At 38.9% G+C, this 21,902-nt stretch overlaps 1 protein-coding gene across 2 annotated transcripts; it reads right to left on the bottom strand.

The window, feature by feature from the left end:
- Positions 1–6,433: 6,433 nt before the first annotated feature.
- Positions 6,434–20,498, bottom strand: cant1a (calcium activated nucleotidase 1a). Of its 2 annotated transcripts, none has more exons than XM_067424235.1 (4): positions 20,342–20,498; positions 12,465–13,120; positions 10,076–10,279; positions 6,434–7,494 (listed from the first exon to the last, which is right to left on the bottom strand). In XM_067424235.1, exons 2-4 carry the CDS (start codon positions 13,099–13,101, stop codon positions 7,124–7,126), a joined length of 1,212 nt encoding a protein of 403 aa, XP_067280336.1. In that variant the 5' UTR covers positions 13,102–13,120; positions 20,342–20,498; the 3' UTR covers positions 6,434–7,123. The 2 variants fall into 2 exon arrangements, with proteins under 2 accessions (XP_067280336.1, XP_067280346.1); XM_067424245.1 differs by lacking the exon at positions 20,342–20,498 and adding an exon at positions 16,068–16,157.
- Between the last annotated feature and the right edge of the window lie 1,404 nt (positions 20,499–21,902).

Below are 21,902 nucleotides of genomic sequence, written 5' to 3'. Positions count from 1 at the left end.
CGTACTGGATGGTGGATCGTTATGACAATGTCATTCATACAGATCTCTGAGTTAATTTATAATGCGTATGCACTAGTCATAATGTATGATCATTATTGTATATAGATGATGTTCTAAACTGTGTAGTTGTAGAACTGATAAATAGTATTAAGTAATTATTGATTAATAAATCATCTTTTCATAAATGTGATGCTTAAATTATCCTAGTTTCGCTGTGCATGCATGCAAAACAGTTAATTTTTTATATATTCTGATCATACTTGCTGTTGAGTGGAAGGAAAAATTAGTCAAGTAATTGTCTCTGTAATTTTAATCCTCAATGCAACACGATCTGTAAAGAACTTTAAAATACCAGTAGCCTACACATTCAAGGAAAAATGCAAAACGCGTGTCCTGATGGCGTGAGCATGTTATTAATCATTATTTTTGCGCGAGCGGTTTGAGTATTTATCTATCCAGCAAAACTCTCCTGTGCATTCAATGTCCTCAAAACTCTTCTGCGCATGCGTATATGACGTCATCGAATTGTGAATGAAACCACCGCGCATGCGCGTCCAGTACGCGTTGGATCTGATCCAGCAACGTCATCGTGCTACAGGCTGCAGCGAGGACTTCTTGGTCATTTTACTTGATTTCATTAGGGTAAATGAAATAAAATTTGTTAAATGTTAAGTTAACCTAAACCATTTGTGTTGAGACTACATGAATCATTTATGTTGCGCTGACTGAACTGGGCAGTGTGTTTATATTTCCCAGCATGCTTTGCATTGGGATGCCTCAGGAGAGTAAATGTTGAAATAGTGCTGTTTAATGTGTTTTTAGTGTAGGGAAAGACCTGTTAATGTTTGATGTTATATTTGACAGTTATATTGGAAATTTAAAAGTTGTGTTATGTTGTGTTGATTTTTTTGAGGTTACCATTATAGTGAAGTGTAGAGCTTGTGGTTAAGCTGTGCTGTTCTGAATGACCTGTCACTGTACTAATGCCAGTGACGAGAAATGCTTTACTTCATCTTTGCTTGCATGTTTCAATTAGCAAGTTATCACGTGTTGTTGATTAAAAGTTTTTATAGAAATAAAGAAAACTAATTAATGTGGCTCAGTTCCCATAGAATAAATATGGCCATCAGTTCTATCCCTCTCTAATCTACTTTATCTAGTTGGAGTGACATGATTTTTTTTAGTAGTTTTGACTAAATGATTTTAAGCTAATTCAACAAGATTACAACAAATTTGTGCAGTTGAGCTGACACTATTAAATTAAGCTGTGCCCAACAATAGAAAATAAGTTGAATCAACCTTAATAAATTAAGTTGACCCAACATAAGTACATTAAATTGGAATAACAGAATTGTATAATGCTGAAATAAAGCAAGTTAATCATGTGGAAATACTTTCCATGTTTTTTTTATGTTCATTCAGAGTAATTTTTTGAGTGTATGGACTGAGCTTTCTTCTTACTGCACCCTGTGTACAATGTGATCATGGGTGGAAGGTTAGTCCCAATGATTCTCTGCAGTCTTTAAAAACTTTTTGGAGAGACTTCTTCTCTGCCTGTGTTCCACACAGTGATGCCATACAGTGATGCCATATGTCAAGACACTCTCTATGAGTCCTTTGTAGGCATGAGTGAGAGGGCGGTTCCCAAGCCCAGCCTTCTTTAGATAAACACAGGTGTTTTTGAGCTTTCTTCACTGTGGGTTTGTGGTCCAGCTCAGATTAGATGTCAAATTCAGGCCAAGGAATTTATGATTAGTCCACTAACATAGTTCACTTGAAGGAGTGAATAAAAACGAGTGAGTGAATTCGGGCTGCTGCTTTTTCTGCTTGCTGTTTAATAATCATTTAAAACTTAGCAAACCGGCAGCTCCAATAGCAATGAAAAGATTACTCTGGAAACTAGCATAAACCTTAATTACACTATTTAATAATCAATTAAAAATGATTTTATACCTGTATGATATTACGATGTATAGCCCCCATTGGACCAGCGGTTTGCAAAATGGATGGATGGATGATTGAGCTGTGGGCGCCATCTTCTGGGCAGACATGGGAATTCATTTAGCCCTTGATTCTCAGTGCATTATGGGTCTTATCTAGCCATTTCTTATTATGGTGTGTTATGGGATTGAAAAAGTGCACTTAATATCCACTAGGTTTTCGGACACCATTAAAAATGGCTGTCCCTTCAAATAGTGTTTTTAAGAATATTGGGGATATTTAAGGATATATTTTGGACAGCCCAAAACCTCAAATGAGTACGTCAGATAATGAGCAGTGTTGGGGTCCTCCAGGACCAGGACTGGGAACCCTTGTCTTGACTAGTTGTTTTGAATAGGACATATCAAAAATGCCTAAAATTTTCACATTTTATGTTAAAGCCTTATTCACAATGTATATCGAATTCTATATTTTCCTCAAAATCCTACAAACAATACCCCATAATGACAACACAAAAGAAGTTTGCTTGAAGTCTTTGCAAAATTATGAAAAATAAAAAACTATATACGAAACTATACTATATTCAATATATTTCCACATATACCGGGGGAAAAAATTACATATACATAAGTATTCACAGCATTTGCAATGACACTCAAAATTGAGCTCAGGTGCACCTGTTTCCATTGATCATCCTTAAGATCCTTAAGATGAGTCCACCTGTGGTAAATTTAGATGATTGGACATGATTTGGAAAGGCACACACCTTGTCAGAGCACAAACTATGCCATGAAGTCCAAGGAATTGTCTGTAGACCTCTGAGACAGGACTCAATCGAGGCACAGATCTGGGGAAGGGTACAGAAACATTTCTGCAGCATTGAAACACAAGGACTCTTTCTAGACCTGGCCACATGGCCAAACTGAGCTATTGGGAGAGAAGAGCCTTAATCAGGGAGGTGACCAAAAACCCAGTGGTCACTCTGACAGAGCTCCAGCGTTTCTCTGTGGAGAGAGGAGAACCTTCCAGAAGAACAACCATCTCTGCAGCCCTCCAGCAATCAGGCCTGTATGGTAGAGTGGCCAAATGGAAGCCACTCTGCAGTAAAACACATGAGAGACCACATAGTGTTTTCCAAAAGGCACCTGAAGGACTTTTCAAAAGATGAGAAACAAAATACTCTGGTCTGATGAAACAAAGATTAAATTATTTGGCATGAATGGCAAGAGTTAAAGAAGATTAAAGCAAATAATCGAATGCCGTGGTACAACGAGCACACCCGGGCCCTTAAAACAGCAGCCAGAAAAATGGAGCACAGCTGGAAGAAAACAAAAAAGGTTTTTCGCAATTTGTGGAAAGAGAGCATGATGGCATATAGAAAGGCCATAAAAACTGCTAGATCTGCTTATTTCTCAACTCTTTTAGAAGAAAACAAACACAATCCAAAGTATTTATTCGATACAGTGGCTAAATTATCAAAAAATAAAGCTTCAACTTCTGATGTTTGTAAACAACACAGCTGTAATGACTTTATGAACTTCTTTACTAGTAAGATTGATAATATTAGGAATAAAATTATAACCATGCAGCCGTCTACTACAGTATCACTTCAGACAGAGTGCTGTAGTGTCACTGAGGAAAAACTACACTCATTCACTACTATAGGAGGAGAAGAATTGGCTAAACTTGTTAAATCATCAAAAACAACAACATGTATGCTTGACCCTATACCAACTAGGCTATTAAAAGAGATGCTTCCAGAGGTCATAGATCCTCTGCTTATTATTATTAATTCATCCTTGACATTAGGATATGTACCGACAATTTTTAAGTTGGCTATAATTAAACCACTTATTAAAAAAATGCAACTTGATCCTAAAGAATTAGTCAATTACAGGTCAATCTCGAATCTACCGTTATACTGTGGAATAGTCGGGGGTTATTCACTCTACCAAGCCGCAAATATTTAATTTTACCTAAACAAAATAAAGTTAAAACTTGTTTTGAACAATTTCTTTGTCATCTGCAGATTGATTTTAAGTAGGAGAGGGAAAAAAATTCGTTTTAAATCGTAAATAGAATTTTTGGTGAAAAAATCGGGGATTTTTTTTTGGGCCATATCGCCCAGCCCTATCCAAAATGCAGCAGCTCGAGTTCTTACTAGAACCATGAAGTATGATCATATTAGTCCAGTTCTGTCAACACTGCACTGGCTCCCTATTAAACATTGCATACATTTTAAAATCTTGCTTATTACTTACAAAGCACTAAATGGTTTAGCTCCCCAGTACTTAAGCGAGCTTTTAACACATTATACTCCATCACGTCTATTGCGGTCTCAAAACTCTGGCCAGTTGATAATACCTAGAATATCTAAATCAACTGCAGGCGGTCGATCCTTTTCCTATTTAGCTCCTAAACTGTGGAATAGTCTTCCTAGCATTGTTCGGGAAGCAGCCACACTCTGTCAGTTTAAATCTAGACTAAAAACACATCTCTTTACTATGGTATACACATAGAACATTTTTAACTTTCATTATTCAAATCAATTGACTGATTGTAAGGCTGCATTAACTAGGTCAGCCGGAACCGGGAACACTTCCCATAACACCTGATGTACTCGTTACATCATAAAAAGAGTGGCATCTACGCTAATGTTAGTCTCTCTGTTTATCCCGAGGTTTATCCCGGATCTGGGCCCTGTCCGGATCGGATGGTGGACCTGCCTGGACATGACCAGCTCATCCTGGAGTGTCTGCTGAGCCGAGTCAAATGGTGTCTCCTCTGAATTTGCCTCACCGGCACGTCATGCTCAAAACCCGTCTTCGGCGCAATAATTACGATCTTTCATGTATTCATACTCTTGTGTAATCGACGCACCATCCTAAATAAATCTGTTTCTTCCGGGATACCCTGAAATTTCGAATATTCCGATCTAATATGATTTCTGACCTGTAAGGTTGCCAGAATAATAATCTTACACGGTGTGTTAATAGGCCAGAGGAGAACTGGCACCCCGACTGAGTCTGGTTTCTCCCAAGGTTTATTTTTCTCCATCATGCCCTGATGGAGTTTTGGTTCCTTGCCACTGTCGCCTTTGGCTTGGCTTGCTCAGTTGGGGACACTAAAATTATGATTAAAGTTATTCAACTAATTATACAAACAAAATGTATTAATTAGGTTTTATTTAATTCTATAAACTATAACACTGATCTGCCAACATTGTCGCTATATGATAAATTAAAATAAGCTGATAACATCACTGTTTTCTCCAGTACGACTGTACAGCCAAATCTAATTTTGTCGCAATATTGTCCTGTTTGACACTGTGAAGCTGCTTTGACACAATCGTGATTGTAAAAGCGCTATATAAATAAAGTTGATTGATTGATTGATTGATTGATTGATTGAAGAGTGATGTCTGGAGAAAGCCAGGCACCTCTCATCACCTGGCCAATACCATCCCTACTGTGAAGCATGGTGGTGGCAGCATCATGTTGTGGGGATGTTTTTCAGCAGCAGACCTTTAGACTACTCAGGATCGAGGAAAAGATGAATGCAGCAATGTAAAGAGACACCCTTGTTGAAAACTTGCTTTAGAACACCATGGACCTCAGACTGGGACGAAGGTTCATCTTCCAACAGGACTATGACCCTAAGCACACAGCCAAAATAATAAAGGAGTGGCGACGGGACATCTCTGTGAATGTCCTTGAGTGGCCCAGCCAGAGCCCAGACTTGAACCGATTGAACATCTCTGGAAAGATCTGAAAATGGCTGTGGCCTAGAACCGACGCTCCCATCCCCACCTGATGGAGATTGAGAGAGATTATGTTCAGGATAAGAGATCTGAAACTGAAATTGGACAAATTAGCTGTGAGCAAAGTGACATGCCTGATCCAATAAAGTCACTCCCCCAGTCTCTCTTGCTCTAAATTAAAGGTCACTATATGATAAGAAAATGTTTGATTATTATCTTTAATGATGATTATTTAGAGAAAAAACTCTTCAGATAAAGCTGATGATCACTATCATGGTATCAACAAAGTCGGATTGGATTGGTTTGTCAACCCAAAACTAATCCTGTAACCCAGAGTTTGTTCAGCTACCCTCATGGTACAGGGCCCTGGTATCGCATGAGGAATGCTAGCGTTGTTTAATATTCGTTTGTACAGTATTCTAGCTAGCGCATTGCTATCTTGAAAACCAAACAATGCTCTCTCAGAAACTTCTGGTCCTACTGTTCTCTGGTCTCCCAGGCAGATCATTCAAGGTTGTGTGTATCTGAATCACATCAGCTAACCACAGGGGTACCTCAGTCAGGGAATGACATGGGAAAAAAAGTTCTGGGTGCTTGATTAATGGCTCAAAGTCAGGAGTCCAAGACTCTTTAAAAAGCACAAATATGTAATTTTGTTAAAAACAATTATGAATGACTAATAATATTGATTGCATGTCTACAACCACAGTGTTTGTGCAATCAAATCGAATGTGATTATTTTCCTTTTTTTATTTACAAAATCCCTACAGTTAAACCATATAAGGAGACTGATTCATACAATTAGATCAAAGAAACGCAGGTGCACTAATACATTTCTTAAAAACCTTCAGCCTGTTCTTTTCAGGGATACAAATAAATAGCTCTGGTGGATCAACGAAAAAAAATAGTGTTCATTTTTTTATGATGATTCAGTTTTTTAGATTTATTTTTAAAGGTAGCAAATCTTCTTAAGATACTAATCAACAAAGTTTAAAAAAAAAAAGTATGATTTTTAAAAAAAGACATTCACAAGACCACATGGCAACTGCAATAATGTGCGTGGAGTAAACTATTTTATGCATGTACTATAGTCTATCACTTCACTTCATTCTGTTACATTCATGACACGGTAAGTACAGTACTGGAGTGAAACCACTAAAGGTCGTAAGTGAAAAAACAGAGAAAGAAAGAAAACACTCTCGATGAAGGCTCTGATAAGTCTCTCAAAAACAATTAAAGAGTCAACATGTCCTAATTCATTCAGTCTTTATAACCACAGCCACATTTTAGGCAATGTCTGCCAATGGCTAGTTGGCATTATTTGAATGTCATTCAACTATTTCAAATCTAGATGTACATCATCTAGACAAATGCATTTACTAGTCCTTGGCATGTATTTACCTCCAGACAATCTATTTGACACTAAATGAATTCAAGCCCCTCATACTTCACATCCCCAATCTTAGTTTCAGGAAGCAAGATTCGGCCGTCTAGTGTGAATGCCACAATGTAAGTGGCAATTTTCCCAGCATCCTCCTCAGACTTCAGGGCAACAATAATCTGGTCATCCGTGTTGGGGACAAACTTGAAGGATGAAAAGCCATGTGTGGGGTTCAGGGGCCCAACATTTCTCACTTTAATGTCCTGGAAGTCCGGGGAGCAGCTGAGCATTAGATTGGTGCCCCGCCGCTCATCCGCCGTCTCATCGTAGCGCTCGCTGCTAGCACGTCGTGGCAGGAAGAACCAGCGTTGCAATGTGTCGCTCCAAGCTGCAGACTCGTGTATGAGGTACCCTGAGATGACCACAGAGAGGAAATGAGCCAAGACTGGAAATTAAGCATTTACTCAAAGTAAATTTAACCCTTTAATGCATACCTTGTGTCTTTAGTGACCCGGGACGCCATTCACTACCCTCCACCTTTATTTTTTACGGTTAGACATTAGCTTTCTTAGTATTCCTCAGTCAATTCATTATTAACAATATGACGAGAGAAAAAAACATAAAAGAATGCCTGTTTTCCTGGTAATTTTTAACTAAGCTAACGACCCAAGGTGTGTAAAAGTATAAGAATTTTTTTAAAATCTCGGACGACTGAATAAGTGCAATTCCCCTTTACTCCTCAAGGTGGCGATGTCTGATACACAGTGATGTGAGAGCCACCCTTTTCAGATATTGCATGCACAATGTCAAAATGCAGAATCAAATGTTTTGCTATATCGTACAACAAAACACATTCATTAACTTATGCCGTGTCTGATGAAATTATTTTACAACATTTATATACCTTTGAAAAATACAGAGGTCTGGACCATGGTGACATCAAAGCTTGCTACGGTCATGATAACAGTCATGTAGGCAGCCTATAGATTACCTCAACACTTCCTTTAACATGGTCGGAGATGGAGGTCTGGTTCGGCTAGTTTCACTTAGGAGCCTTTAATGTACACATGGTGTTGCGCTTGTATCAAATTAAAATGGATAAAGCGACTGCCTGTTGCTCATTATCACTTCAATAGAGCAGTGAAAGCAGTTAGGGTACTTGGTTGAAAAAATATGACTTGCGTGCTCAACTGGAATGTGGAAAATGAAGTATTCCCGGCCCTGAGAGCTCTTAAAACAAAAATTATTGTGAGATCAATGTCACTTTTAAAATGCCAAGCATAACAATATTTTTCATTCATTCCTTCATTCATTCATTCATTCATTCATTCCTGCGTTCATTTTCCATACCACTTCAGGCATTACAATAACAAGTTGGGGGTACAAAATCAATTGGGTAGAGTAAATGGGTCCCCCAAAGAAGCTTATAAAAAAGCTTATAGGAAAAAAAGCTTATAGGAGGGGGCCTATAGTTTATAAAAAGTAGCGATGCAGACTAAGATATACACACTTTTAACCAGATGGAGTAAAGGTACACAAAAAGCGCACCAAAACATACATTACATACAATGGTACACATTCATCCCAGTAGCTCATGAAAAGCAATTTTATATTAAATATAGGTAAATATGAACTGTTTTTTTTAGTTGTCTTTAAAGTTGGAGAAAGAGGGCAACACCTTAAGGCCATCATCAATCCCGTTTCAAATCTACGGCTCCCAACAGGCAACACTCATAGTAGAGCGCACATGTTGGGGACATTTTCCTGATACTAGAGGCTTATATCTTGTTATGCTGGGGGCCGGAGATGGGAACTGTTCAAGACTACACAATCTAACGTTTAGCCTATTAAGAACTTTAAACATAAGGGAGACATTATAATATTCATTTAACTCAGTTAGTCTTAATAACTCAAAACGGTGGAATAAAGGGCGAGTGGGTGAATTTATCTCTGACCAAGACAAAGCCTGTATGACTTTCTTTTGCAATGATTCAAGTTTTATAATATAAGATGACTTTTAAAGGTGTTGCACCGTATCACATTACAGAAATTAAGGTGTGGTTCAAAAAGAGTTTTATACAATGGGAGAAGGGCAGATAGAGGAAGAAAAGGTTTACAGTTTCAGTTTGTTTACAAGATGGTCAATATGACATTTAAAGTTCAGCGTCGTCAATGAGGATCCCCAGGAATTGAAACTCTTTTTATCTTCTGCCCATTAATTTGAATTGTAATCAGGCATTGATCAATGTTTTTACATTTTTTGCTCGATTTAAATACAATAAAATGAGTTTTGCTGACATTTAATGACATTTTGCTACATTTAAACCTGGAATCCACTTTGATTAACTCTGAATTTACTACATCTTGTAGAATAAGTGGATTCCGGTGTGATGCAAACAAATTTGTCTCATCAGCAAAAATTATTTTGTAAAATATTTTAGAAGAATTTATAAAATCATTGGGCCTAAAATAGAACCCTGGGGGACCCCAAAGATTATAGGCTTACTAGTAGAATTATGATAATTGACATAAACATACTGTTCCCTCTGGTATAAGTAACTTCTGAACCATTCAAGTTCTGAACCTCTAATACCATAGTAAAGCAATTTGTGCAATAAGGTATCAAAGTCAGTGGTATCAAAGGCTTTTGATAAGTCCAAGAAAATACTGACACCACATTTTCCCTCTTCAATGCAGTCATTACTTTGTTCTATGAGGTTGAGTATTGCTATACGGGTTGTGCTCTTTTTTCGAAAACCGTATTGGGATGGAACAAGAATACCTAGTTTATCAAGATGCCACTATTGTCTATTGTATACTACTTTCTTCTCCATTACTTTAGAAAAAGTGGGTAGAATTGATATGGGCCTATAATTTCTATCGCCCAATTTAAAAATAGGAATTATCTTTGCAATTTTTGTCATTTTGGGTACAATGCCAGTAAGTATTCACTGCTTACTCTCAGTACAAGTGATTGAATGGCTGCCACGTACCTGGCGGACTGATGCCTGCAGCGCTGCGGAGATGGTTGTACTTGGGAACCCAGTTGTGGTGCTGTACATCTCCGTGGATTCCCACCACTTTCACCCACTCAGGATTGTCATTCAGCACTTCCCCATTGGTGGTGGTCCACTCCTTCCCCAAACCCCCCACATATAGATGCTCGTCCTTCACTGCAAGCCATTCGGCCTTAAACCCTATGCAAGAGAAAGCCAAAGAAGGTCAAACTGAAATCAGATATCATACAAATGGATTGTTTTGAATTTGATTAATTATTTTACATACATTTCAATAGTTTCTGACCATTGCATTAACGTCAGCTCATGACGGCTTAAAGACAGATAATTAAAATGCCTCTATTATGCTGTGTTTTGGATATTACCTTTCATGCAGTGTGTAATATAGCTGTTTGTGAATGTCAAAGGTCTAAAAAGCTTAAAAGATATAAGTGCCCAATAAATGAAGTTATTGTCTCCCAAAAGAAAGAACCTGAAATTAGTCATCAGTAAGTATATTCTTCACTGGATGCCGCCGCAAAACAACGTCTTCTTTTGACCCTGTAGTTGCAGCTGAGGCCCTAGAAATTTGATTTGTGTTGTCGACATGGTGCTTTTTTCTGCACTGCGAAAGGAAATTCACTTTGGTGCACTTTTATATCAGTTCAAGGACTCAGGCTTGAAGTGATATAGTAAAACCAACACCATTGTATCATATCACTGTGTGTACAACTGCTGAGGAAGAGCTGCAATTCAGATATGGTAATGGCTAGCCTGGATGCCAGCCGAACTCAGCCCCGCCCACAACATTCGAGTTTGACCAGTTCATTCTGGACTTGATCCATAGAGGAGTAATTAAGCCAGAACAGAAACTGTTCGGACCAATCAAATTGTCAGGGCGGGCTTTATACGTTTGGCAAAAGTGCAGTTGAGTTCTGTTGACATTTGACAACTAACGCAATGCGTCGCTCCGTTGCTCTGATTGGTTATAGGTCTATCCAATTGAGGTCTTTCCTGGTTTGGTTGAAACACGCCCCATAATCACTGCCCAATTGAGAAGTCTCAGACTCATATTCTGGCTAGAATTGAGTATGACCATGTCAGGGTAGGTAATAGCTATTTGGTTGCTGACATGTGCTGTAAGCGGTAGACCAATCACAACAGACTGAGTCATCTAACCAATTATAATAAGATGAATAATGTTACATTTAGATACCACTTTTCTGAGTACTCAAAGCGCTTTACATGGAAGGGGTGAATTTTCTCAACCACCACCAATGTGCAGCATAACCTGGATGATGCGACGGCAGCCATATTGCGCCAGAATGGCCACCACATACACCAGCTGATTGGTGGAGAGGAGACAGAGTGATGAAGCCAATCTGGAGAGGGGGAAGATTAGGAGGCCATGATGGACAGGGGCCAATGGGCAAATTTGGCCAGGATGCTGTGGTTACATGCCTATTTCTTTTTTTTTTCTTTTTTTTTTACGAAGAACATCCTGTGATTTTTAATGACCACAGAGAGTCACAACCTCGGTTTTATGCCTTATCCGAAGGAATGTGCTTGTTACAGTATAGTGTCCCCATCACTATACTGGGGTGTTAGGACACACACAGACCACAGGGTGAGCGCCTCCTGCTGGCCTTTACTAACACCTCTACCAGCAGCTCCTAGTTTTCCAAGTCTGTCTCCTATCCAGGTACTGACCAGACAGCTCTTGGGCTACAGGGTGATATGGCTGGCAGAAATCAGAGCAGAGTAGACCAATCACAACAGACTAGGCCGTCTGACCAATCAAAGCCTTGGCAGACAGTTTAGACACTGAGATGCTGCAATGCATATTATAAGAAATGTGTTTTTTTATCTTGAATGTGTGTGTGTGAACCTATTTTAGACCACAGCAATGCACTATATTTGTTTGGGGGCAAACTAAACATAGGCTCTAAGGTTCATGGACGGATCTGAAAGAGCTCCCAGAACATCTACACTGGGTAAACCCAGCCTGATCTGCCAACGATTTGATTTCGCCCTGCAACTCAGTCTGGAAACCATTTCTACTGCTTCTGTTACACATTTGCCGGAACCAATCACAAACTGGCTTATCCACCTTGCGCTTTTGCCAGGTTTAACATGATTACAGACAGAGAAGCGATGGGTTGTTACTCGTTGATCACGCCTCTTGTGGTCTGATTGGTTGAACGACTATCCAATTGCGTATAAAGTCATTTGAATAATGCCAGTTGATAACACCTCTTGTGCAGTAGAAAATACAGAGCAGACTCCCCAGACCAATGTTCAATCCTAAACTGAACTTGGTCTGGTGATAGCCAGACAAAATAACAGCACCATTTTGTTGGAAAGTAAGTACTATAGAAACACTAACCTTTTGAAACCGATCCATCCCCGTCTGGTAGTATAACCCAGGGCACTGCCTTAAGTCCTTCTATGTTATATACTACGCCTGTACGGTCATCCACGCTGTACAGTTTGCCATTAAACACCACTAATTCGGAGAGCTCCATGCCCCGACCCTTCTCTGCCAGGTGGCTTTCCAAGACCACCCTTTCCTGATCCCATTCGACAGTCACTGTATCTCCACTCTCCGACACCAGGAGGTGACCCTTCAGCATGTAGCTGAACCAGGTCAGCTTCTTATCACTGAGAGAGTTTGTGTCCAGGTCAGCAATGACCCCTATACGGTAGCGCGTGCCCTGGGCCGTGCGCTCTGGTGGGCTGAGGGGATACGTGTCATTGTAGCGGTCCTCCGCTCTCACCTCATGGCGGTTTAACTTTAAGCCATATCTGGCACTAGGTTGGGGGTGAAAGGGCAAAAGCTGCATGAAGATGAGGAGGACGAGGAATAGCGCTGACGCTACCACCACAATGGCCTTCCATTTGATGCGGAAACGGGGGTCTGTGGGGTTGGTCATGGAAGTCAGCATCGGGAGCCCTCCAACAGAGATGCGCAGAGAGTTCATAGGCTCATTATGAAGACGTGCATAGCCTGGAGAAACAGGCATTAGGGAGGGACAGCCACACCTACACAGGGAACAGAGGATGATTAGGTCAACATGATACTTTTATTGAAATTCCACCTCAACCATGAGTCTTCTTGATAATTCACACATCTATCTATTCACATTTTCTATTGTCATGTTTCTTCCCTATGGTTTTTAATTGTAACAGTAGCAATCCCACAAGAGTGCTCAGGTGTTAATTTGCACTTCAAGCCTTACAGTACTACAGTTCAGACTGGGATATGCAGGTTTTTTATTATTGGTGGCCAAGGGGGTAATAAGCCTTGGGCACATCGGGACAATTATCGAGCGCTTATCACCAGCATTTTTAGAGACATTCAGTTGCTTCTTTGTGTTCATACCCAAGCGATTATCGCTGGAGATGAAAAATTCACTTCCTGACAGTAGATGGCGCTTTTGATTTGATTGCAGATCAAATGTGATTTAATGGAATCTCACCATTGAATCCTATTTGATCTGCAGTTCCTCTCCATATCATGAAGCTCTTTGTGTTCAGACAACAAAGAGACCCGGAGCAAGACTCTTTTGTGCTCGAGTGCCACCAAGTCGTGTTTTACTGTAACTTCAGCAGCTCCAGGCACATAAACAAAAGCACCGATCTCATTGGTCAGCCAGTTAACGCGGTGCTTCAAATCAAAAAACAAAACAAACCAAAAAACAAAAAAAAACAGCGTTTTTAAAAACGTATTTGGCTTTTACGGCAGGTGTTTTGCACATTTCACACAGCAGGAGTTTGAATCTCCGACAGGTCCAGATATTTAGCATGTCAAATATCTCACAGGCGTCGGCGACGCGTCGGCGATTCTACTGATCGTGTCTTTGTTCATTCACACCACGTGATTGTTACTCGCATGAACGAGCCCCGATTTGCCTATGATTTTGGGCAATTGTCTGCGATTTCGCAAAACCTGTCGGCGAGTCCAATTCGGGGATAAAATTGGGCAGTGTGAACTCGGCATTAGCTGCGTTCTGTGTTAACAGATTACAAGTGGTCAGGCAAGATTAGGGCTGTAACGATATGCGATATGAAATCGAAATCGCAATACGCAGGTCCACGAACCTGTATCGCGATGTGAGAAGGCAGAATCACGACACACCCCTTCCAACTCCCAGAATTATCCTTCCTGTCCAGGTCCAACTTTTAAGTCAGCAGTATGGCAACATTTCAGCTACCCGGTGGAGAACAAGGATGGCAATCGTGTAGTTGACAAGACCCACACAATTTGCCGTTAGTGTTTCAAGAAGCTTCCCCAACCGGCTGGCAACGTGGTGTGAGCGTGGAATTTCTGTTGCGTGTCATCCGCGGGGCGGCTGCGTGGCGTTTTCTCTTTCTTTGCACACCAGAAGCGTGTCTGACGCGACGCTTCTGTTGGTATTGATGTACATGAGGCCCTATACTTCATGTTAAATATATATTGCCTATTGGTACCGCAAAGAAAACGTCGGCAGTAGCCTATTGACCATACAGATATATGGTATTGACGGAAAAATAGGCTACAGAATACTGTACAGAATAAAACTGTTTTGTCCCCCCCCATATCGAGGTTTGTATCGTCCCGTGGGTCAAAAATCGTGATACGAACCGAATCGTGGGTTTGGTGTATCGTTACAGCCCTAGGCAAGATACATGTACCATTCAAGTCTGCAGCACTCCTCTCAGAAACTGAAGCGTCAATCGCCCCCCAGTGCCCGGTCCTAGTATAAACCCAACTAATTATTTACTCCTGTGGTGAGTTGCCAAGTAATAAATGGGATTACGTACATCGAGCCAGATGTTATTGCAGATTATTACACAGCGCGGTGGAATACTTGATTCTGATCGGTCAGTTTCGCCTGTTGTTATTGCAGAATAAACCCCTTCAGTGGGATGCTTCGTGTCAGGATCCTGATCGGGTTGAGGTTTATTCTGCGATAAAAATCTTTAATCTGCGATAAGTAACAACCTTACTTATCGGGCGTCTTCTGTGACCTCTTGAACGTTCAATATGCAATTATGTCAAAACACCCATTATGTGGAGTGTTCAGAGCTGGTTGTTTCAAGTAAATGTAAACCGTTGTGTGTAAACCAGATGTGTATCAGTGTAATGGATCCGTGTGTTTGGTCTTAAAGTGACAGCAGCCTAATAAACCTGCTGCTCTCTGTGTCGTTTATGTGAATCAGACCTACGAGGAAATACGGTAACACTTTACAATAAGGTTGTATTAGTTAACATTAGTTAATGCATTAGTTAACACGAACTAACTATGAACAGCACCTCTGTTCAGCATTAGTTAATCTTTGTTAATGTTAGTTAATAAAAATGGAGCTCTTCATGATAGTGATGTTAATACGATTTTAATAATGTTTTAGTAAATGTTGAAATTAACATTAACAAAGATTAATAAATGCTTTATAAGTGGAGTTCATTATTAGTTCATGTTAACTAATAAACCTTATTGTAAAGTGTTACAGAGAATATTATACTGCTCTTGACTGAATCACTTTTTTTAGCTTTAAGAACACATTTATAATTAATTAATACAGTAAAGACCATGGAATATTTTATTTTTACAATTGATTTTTAAATGTGTACCATTTCTACTACATTACATAAAAATATTGTACCTGAAAAACTTAATTTGTCTAATTCATAATCTTGTTATATTGCATTTCTCCTATTGTTTGTAATTTGCTTCTTCTTATTTTTAATAACAGAAATGAGATGAAATAATTTCTCATATGAAATAATAATTTGGTCATATCACCCACTTTATTCTTTGACACAAACAGGAGCGAAGGTTAGAAATTTACAGATGGCGACTTCAATCTCTCCTGCACGACTCCTCTTAAGTTTCTAAAGAGCGAATATTTACTCAAATCATTTTTCCAAACATAAATGTTGTTAAAACCCTGAAACAGATTATTACATCAATAACAAAAAGGCCAAAAAGTGTTAAAGCAGTCCTACCCAAGACTCCTCGACCATTTTTTTTCTGGACCCGAAGCAACAGACACTTACCAGCTTTAAACTATGACAGGATACACTGAAGCCACAGCAATTCTTTATGTAGGAAATGAACAATGTTGACGTGGAGGTAAGGAGTGGCTTAATAAACGGACGGTAGGCAAATAGGATGAAAACTGGTACAGCTGCATATCTCGGCTATGGTATGAAACCAGTTAGTCAGTTTTCAAAGGTCTGGCCCCATTCATACTTTAAGAAATAATAGCTAGCAGCAGCCCTTGTCTTATTTACTGTACAAGTATTGTAATCAACTATACAGACAAAAGGACTATACCTGAGAAATTTAGTTTGTTAAAAATGTGTTTATCTGAAATATCTAACAAAATAAACACACGGACAAAAGAAAATGCTGTAAATTACCTATTGCAGCTTTGCATAATTGTTTAAGCTAATGGTATAACATCACGTCTAGAGCTGCAACTAACTATTATTTTGATTATCAATCCCAATCTCAAAATCCCATTTTTATTTTATTTTATAAATAAAACACACTATTCCACATCCTGTCCAATGCGTCCTTCAAAGATGTCAGCTAAGTGCTATGAACACACACACACAGTGAATATATCCAAAAAATAACCATAGTTTTACAATGAATATAAAACAATTAATTTTTTTTTTTAAATAAATAAATAAATGAGGGTTATTGTAGTTATGATGATGTAACTGGCGTGGCTTGTTCATGCAGTACAGCACGGTGCAGCTGTGTTGTTAATTTAAAAGAAGGCTGGAAAAAGCGGTATGAGGACTTGTAGTCGAGTCCCAAAATAGATAAATAGCCCTGGATAAGATGCAGTAAGCATTTTTCAGGAAAAGTACTTCAAGTGTTGTTTCTATACAATTTTAGGCGCTGAATCAATTTCTGCTGTATAACAAGTTGTAAACATCATTGTTTTGGTATAAACAAAAAAAAAAAACTAAATGGCTGCCAACATTTTAATACATTTATTGTAGTTAAAACATTAAACATTAGAACTAAACTGTGCACTCTCAGAATATTTAAACATAGGAACAATGAAAACACAACATTAATGGCGGGGTAAGTGTTTCCTGGTAACCGTTGTTGTTATTTCAAATCACCAAAACAAACCCGCCCCTACCCCCAAAAGGGTCTCGGCCCTATTTTGATAGCTCCGCCCCACACATACGTAACCCAGGCAACGACTCAGGTGGAATCTGTAACTAATCCAGCATTATCCAGGTCAAATATTCAATGAAAAAGTGAATATCCTTCACAAAAACATTAACCGTTCTCATGGACAACTCGTTAGAACAAGCACCACTAATTAACATATCACAATTATGAGCAGATTAGTTATAGCAATCTCAAAACACAAACCGTTTTCATGAACAACTCGATAGAACACGAGCATGACAGTCCAACTAACGAACACGTTGCAATTATGACTGGATGAGGGTTAAATAGATCATAAAAAGAGGAAACAAACATATATTAGGAGTATATTATCTTACTTGTCGGACACATTTTGTGAGCTGACGCTTGAATTAGACAGGGAGGGGATTTAGATGCTCCATACGGTGTGGAAATGAACGGGTCTTTATCATCGCTGAAGTGAGCCACAATATGATCACAAATGGACAAACAAGCGAACATGACACACAAGCATATTCAAGCAAAAGTATATATTAGATCTCAGCTAATGTCTTATTATATGTGTCTTGTGTTTTGAATAATGACATGCACTCTATGCAGGCACTGCGCTCTTCTCACCATCATAAGTAGACACGCCCCTTAGCTGCTGATTGGCTACAAGTTTTTTATTGGACTAGCCCGAGTCCGTTTTGTAAAACGGTTTTGAAATAAGGGACAGTTTTTAATGTTTAAATGGCTGCTGGAGTTCTGAAATTTTAACAAAATCAAGCAACAATACTGTGATCACACATATTCCAAAAATGATTTGTTCATACAAGTATTATTGGACTTTCTGCATTTGCAAGATGCAGTGCATTGTTTAGTCTTTCTATTGTCCTGCCCTTGACAAACATGCTTGCTCGAAATTAATTGATGTTATCAGCATCCTTTACACCCTAGACTTTGCAGAAAAACAGTTCTGCATTCTGAATGGTGTGGTCACTCAGTTCAGGACCTTCGCCAAGCCCCGTTAGTAGATGTGAATACTCTATGAAAACTTCCCAGCATGTCTTCTTTGAATGTCCTGCACCTGAATGTCTGTATCCAGACCAAAGGCAACTTTTGTGTCATGGGCAAGATGGGATCAGAAGTTGAAGATGTCTTGGTGATACCAACATTTCCAAAAACACTGTTGTTTTTTTTATGCAGTGGTCAATTGAGATGTTGTGTTATTTTGCTTCCTTAACTTGTATTCCTTTAGATCAGTGCAAAGAAAATACACAACAATACAAAGCACAATTGCTAATTTCACTACACTTTGTCTTTTCAAGTCTGTGGATTTTATTTTGGGTATAAAAGTTTAGATTATGCAAATTAGCACACATTTAAATATATGCCTCCTTTGCATATGTAAAAATGACATTTCAGAAAACTTGTAATAATAAAAAATGTTTGTCTCTATGTAAGTGAAAAACTGGAAAGTTTTATGGTGATATCTAACTTAAAAATGTTTACCCTATCCACCTGTAGTGTTTCGTTCATTCATGCAGCAGAAGTTTCACTTTTTGCACCATTACATTACTTATAGGGAACTAGTAGTCATCATGTCTTCCGCTCCATTAAACACACATTAATGCTCAGTGGTACACATATATGGTTCTGTAATCTATTTGCATTGTACCAAAATGTGTTTATTTTCAATGGGCATATATGCAGCTGAAACAGGTAGCTTGGTGCATCCCAAATTATTAACAATAACGTTTAAATATAACAATTTTAGTCATTATGGCTTTTAGAATTTATTTTTTGAGGAGGTGGGGTAGTGCACTATTGGCCACTGAGGCGCGGCCTAAGCTTTTGTCCTTAATGGCTTACTTTTACACTTTAAGTAGTTTTGAAAACCAGCTTTACTTGAGTCAAAAGCTTGAGTTGATACATCAACTTCTACAGCAGTCTTTTTAAACCTAAAAGTATCTATACCTCTACCTGAGTAATGAATGTGAGTACTTTTGATACCTCTGATATGGAGCGTGATAAAAAGGTGACCTTCAAATTGTGGCGTAATGGTGAAAAATTCCAGGGAAAAGCCAGAACATTTTGGTGCAACTAAATAAAAGAGTTAGGTGCACCAGTGCAACCAAGGCACAAATTTAGTCTAGAGCCTTGACTGAGTGTCATTTCTGACTTATAACAAAATAAAACAGAAAAATGTCTAAAAGCTGATATGTGACAAGGTGTACAGCAAACAAGCTAAAACCCAGAAGTGTTTATAAGCTGTCGACCCAAAAAATAAGCGTTAAGGACACAGGTCGACAGCTTATAAACACTTAGCTCTGTTTTTTTTAGCTTATTTGCTGTACACCCTGTCACATATCAGCTTTTAGACATTGTTCTGTTTTTTTGTTTTAAGTCAAAAATTATAAGAAGGTCATTTCACACAATACAAACTTAATAGGATAATATCATAAGGATATTAAGTAAAGATCCTGTTCCAGGAAGATATTCTGTACATTTCCTACTGTTAATATATCAAACATATTAGTAATATGCGTAATATGCCCTCAGATTACAGATTTTAATTTTTATTCAGAGAGAGGGAGAGGGGGGTCCAGGTTCGATTTTAATACATGTTTAAATTGTTGGTTTACTCTTTGTATAGATTCTCTGTCCAATTTAAGGATTATTCGGCACTTGTTTTAACCACAAATAAACAGTTTCATCAGTTACAGAATGAAAGCTAGATAAGAACTAGGATTTGTACCATGAGCTATCCATTTATGGATTTAATAATAAATACAACACTAATAAACAACCATGTAACGTTATTTATGAAATCCATTAGAGCTATTAAATGTAACTAGCGTTAAATCGTTAATCACGTGATGTAAACACACACCGCTGGACCAATCAGAAAGCGCCTCTTCCTGTATCTTCAATCTGACATTACCAACAGATATAAAACACATTACACATGTATATTTCCCTATCTTTCCAAATGCGCTGAGAGTAGTTACACAACACATTTCACTCGAGTCCATCTATTGCCCAGCATTTAAACGAGCTTCTTCATGAGCACATTACAGTTTCTCTTAATCTAGAGCTTTTAAACGCGGGCTTTACTTACACTCGGTGGAAGACAAGCCACGAAATGAATCAGCGCCTCTCGGTGATCCGGTCAAACCGCGACTCTAATCCCTCACAGATCCATTCAGGCTGCGCCTGAGTCCCAAACACTTCCGCAATCGGAGGCGCGCCGCTTCTTTCCGCTCATACTGGCGTACATTTTACGCATAAATGATTGACCTACAAGGAGAAATGTTCATAAACAACACGTTACACACGTTCAGTTTATGCAGTCAGTGACATATGAAAAACGACCAGGAGTGCCAGGTGTACTAGGTGCCAGGAGTGTAATAAAAAGACGGGACAATAATGTAAAAAATATACCTTCATAATCTTGTATTAAGGTACAGTCATGTTTTGATACAAGAAACAAATATAGGTGCACTAATTATTAATACAAACGATATATTTTCACCAATAAGGACACGATTATAAAGTTAAATTAAATGCAAGAAGTCGGGGTGTAATAATTGCTCCCTTGTAACAGTGTTTAATTGCAACTTTAACACTGAAAAATAATAGTAATTGCCCACTGTATCTCAAATAAAAGCCTACCTCAAAGAAGGCACTTTACTGCTTAAGTAAGTTTATAATGGTACAAGATAGACATGTTAGCAGATAGTCATTGTATTTTAAAAAGCAACACATTGTTTAATGTGTAACACTAATAATTAATAGTCATAATGTAGTTTTACCTTTATACTTAGTGGAATATGTTTATTTTCTAACAAAAAAGTTTGTTAGGATTTGAGCGAGTTTCACAAGGGCCAAATTGTGACGGCTAGACGACTGGGTCAGTGCATCTCCAAAACTGCTTGTGGGCTGTTCCCGGTCTGCAAGGTCAGTCTCTATCAAAAGTGCTCCAAGGAAGGAACAGTCGTGAACCGGCCACAGGGTCAGGGGGCGGCCAAGGCTCATTGATGCACGTGGGAGCGAAGGCTGGCCCGTGTGGTCCGATCAACAGACGAGCTACTGGAGCTCAAATTGCTCAAGAAGTTAATGCTGGTTCTGATAGAAAGGTGTCAGAATACACAGAGCATCAGTTTGTTGTGTATGGGGCATAGGCGCAGACCAGTCAGGGTGCCCATGATGACCCCTGACCCCACCGAAAGTGCCAACTGTGGGAGGTGAGCATCAGAACTGGACGACGGAGCAATGGAAGAAGGTGGCCTGGTCTGATGAATCACTTTCTTTTACATCACGTGGATGGCCTTGTGTGTTTTTTTGGTGAACTAAACCCCCTTAATCATTAGATTTCAAATGCGATCACAAAGGTGCTTCCCAATTCACACACTTGCACACTATTCTATGCCATTGTAGTATAAATAGTGTGAGTAGTGTGTTCACAGTTCACACTGAACCTTTCAAATAGAAAAAGTGCACTTCACACACCCGGAGGCACTTAATTAACCAAAAAAAAATGTTGGACACTTCTTGCACTTCCAGAGGGGGAGGGGCGTCAGACTCCAATGTTGAACGACTAAATAACTTTATGAAGTTAATACACTACATGATTGAGTACATAGTGTTTAAGTGCATAGTGTTTAGTGCGTCATTTGAGA

This window comes from Pseudorasbora parva, chromosome 2 (assembly GCF_024679245.1).
Source record: "Pseudorasbora parva isolate DD20220531a chromosome 2, ASM2467924v1, whole genome shotgun sequence".
NCBI lineage: Eukaryota > Metazoa > Chordata > Actinopteri > Cypriniformes > Gobionidae > Pseudorasbora > Pseudorasbora parva.
The sequence above is the reverse complement of the archived record's forward strand: the minus strand, read 5'-3'. Positions and strand labels throughout refer to the sequence as shown.

Coding starts and splice junctions, on each gene's coding strand:
- cant1a (XM_067424235.1), bottom strand. CDS start 13,101: ATGCCTGTTTCTCCAGGCTATGCACGTCTTCATAATGAGCCTATGAAC. Junction 10,280..12,464: donor GGATGGATCGGTTTCAAAAG/GTTAGTGTTTCT, acceptor TCTCTTGCATAG/GGTTTAAGGCCGAATGGCTT. Junction 7,495..10,075: donor TGCAGGCATCAGTCCGCCAG/GTACGTGGCAGC, acceptor TGGTCATCTCAG/GGTACCTCATACACGAGTCT.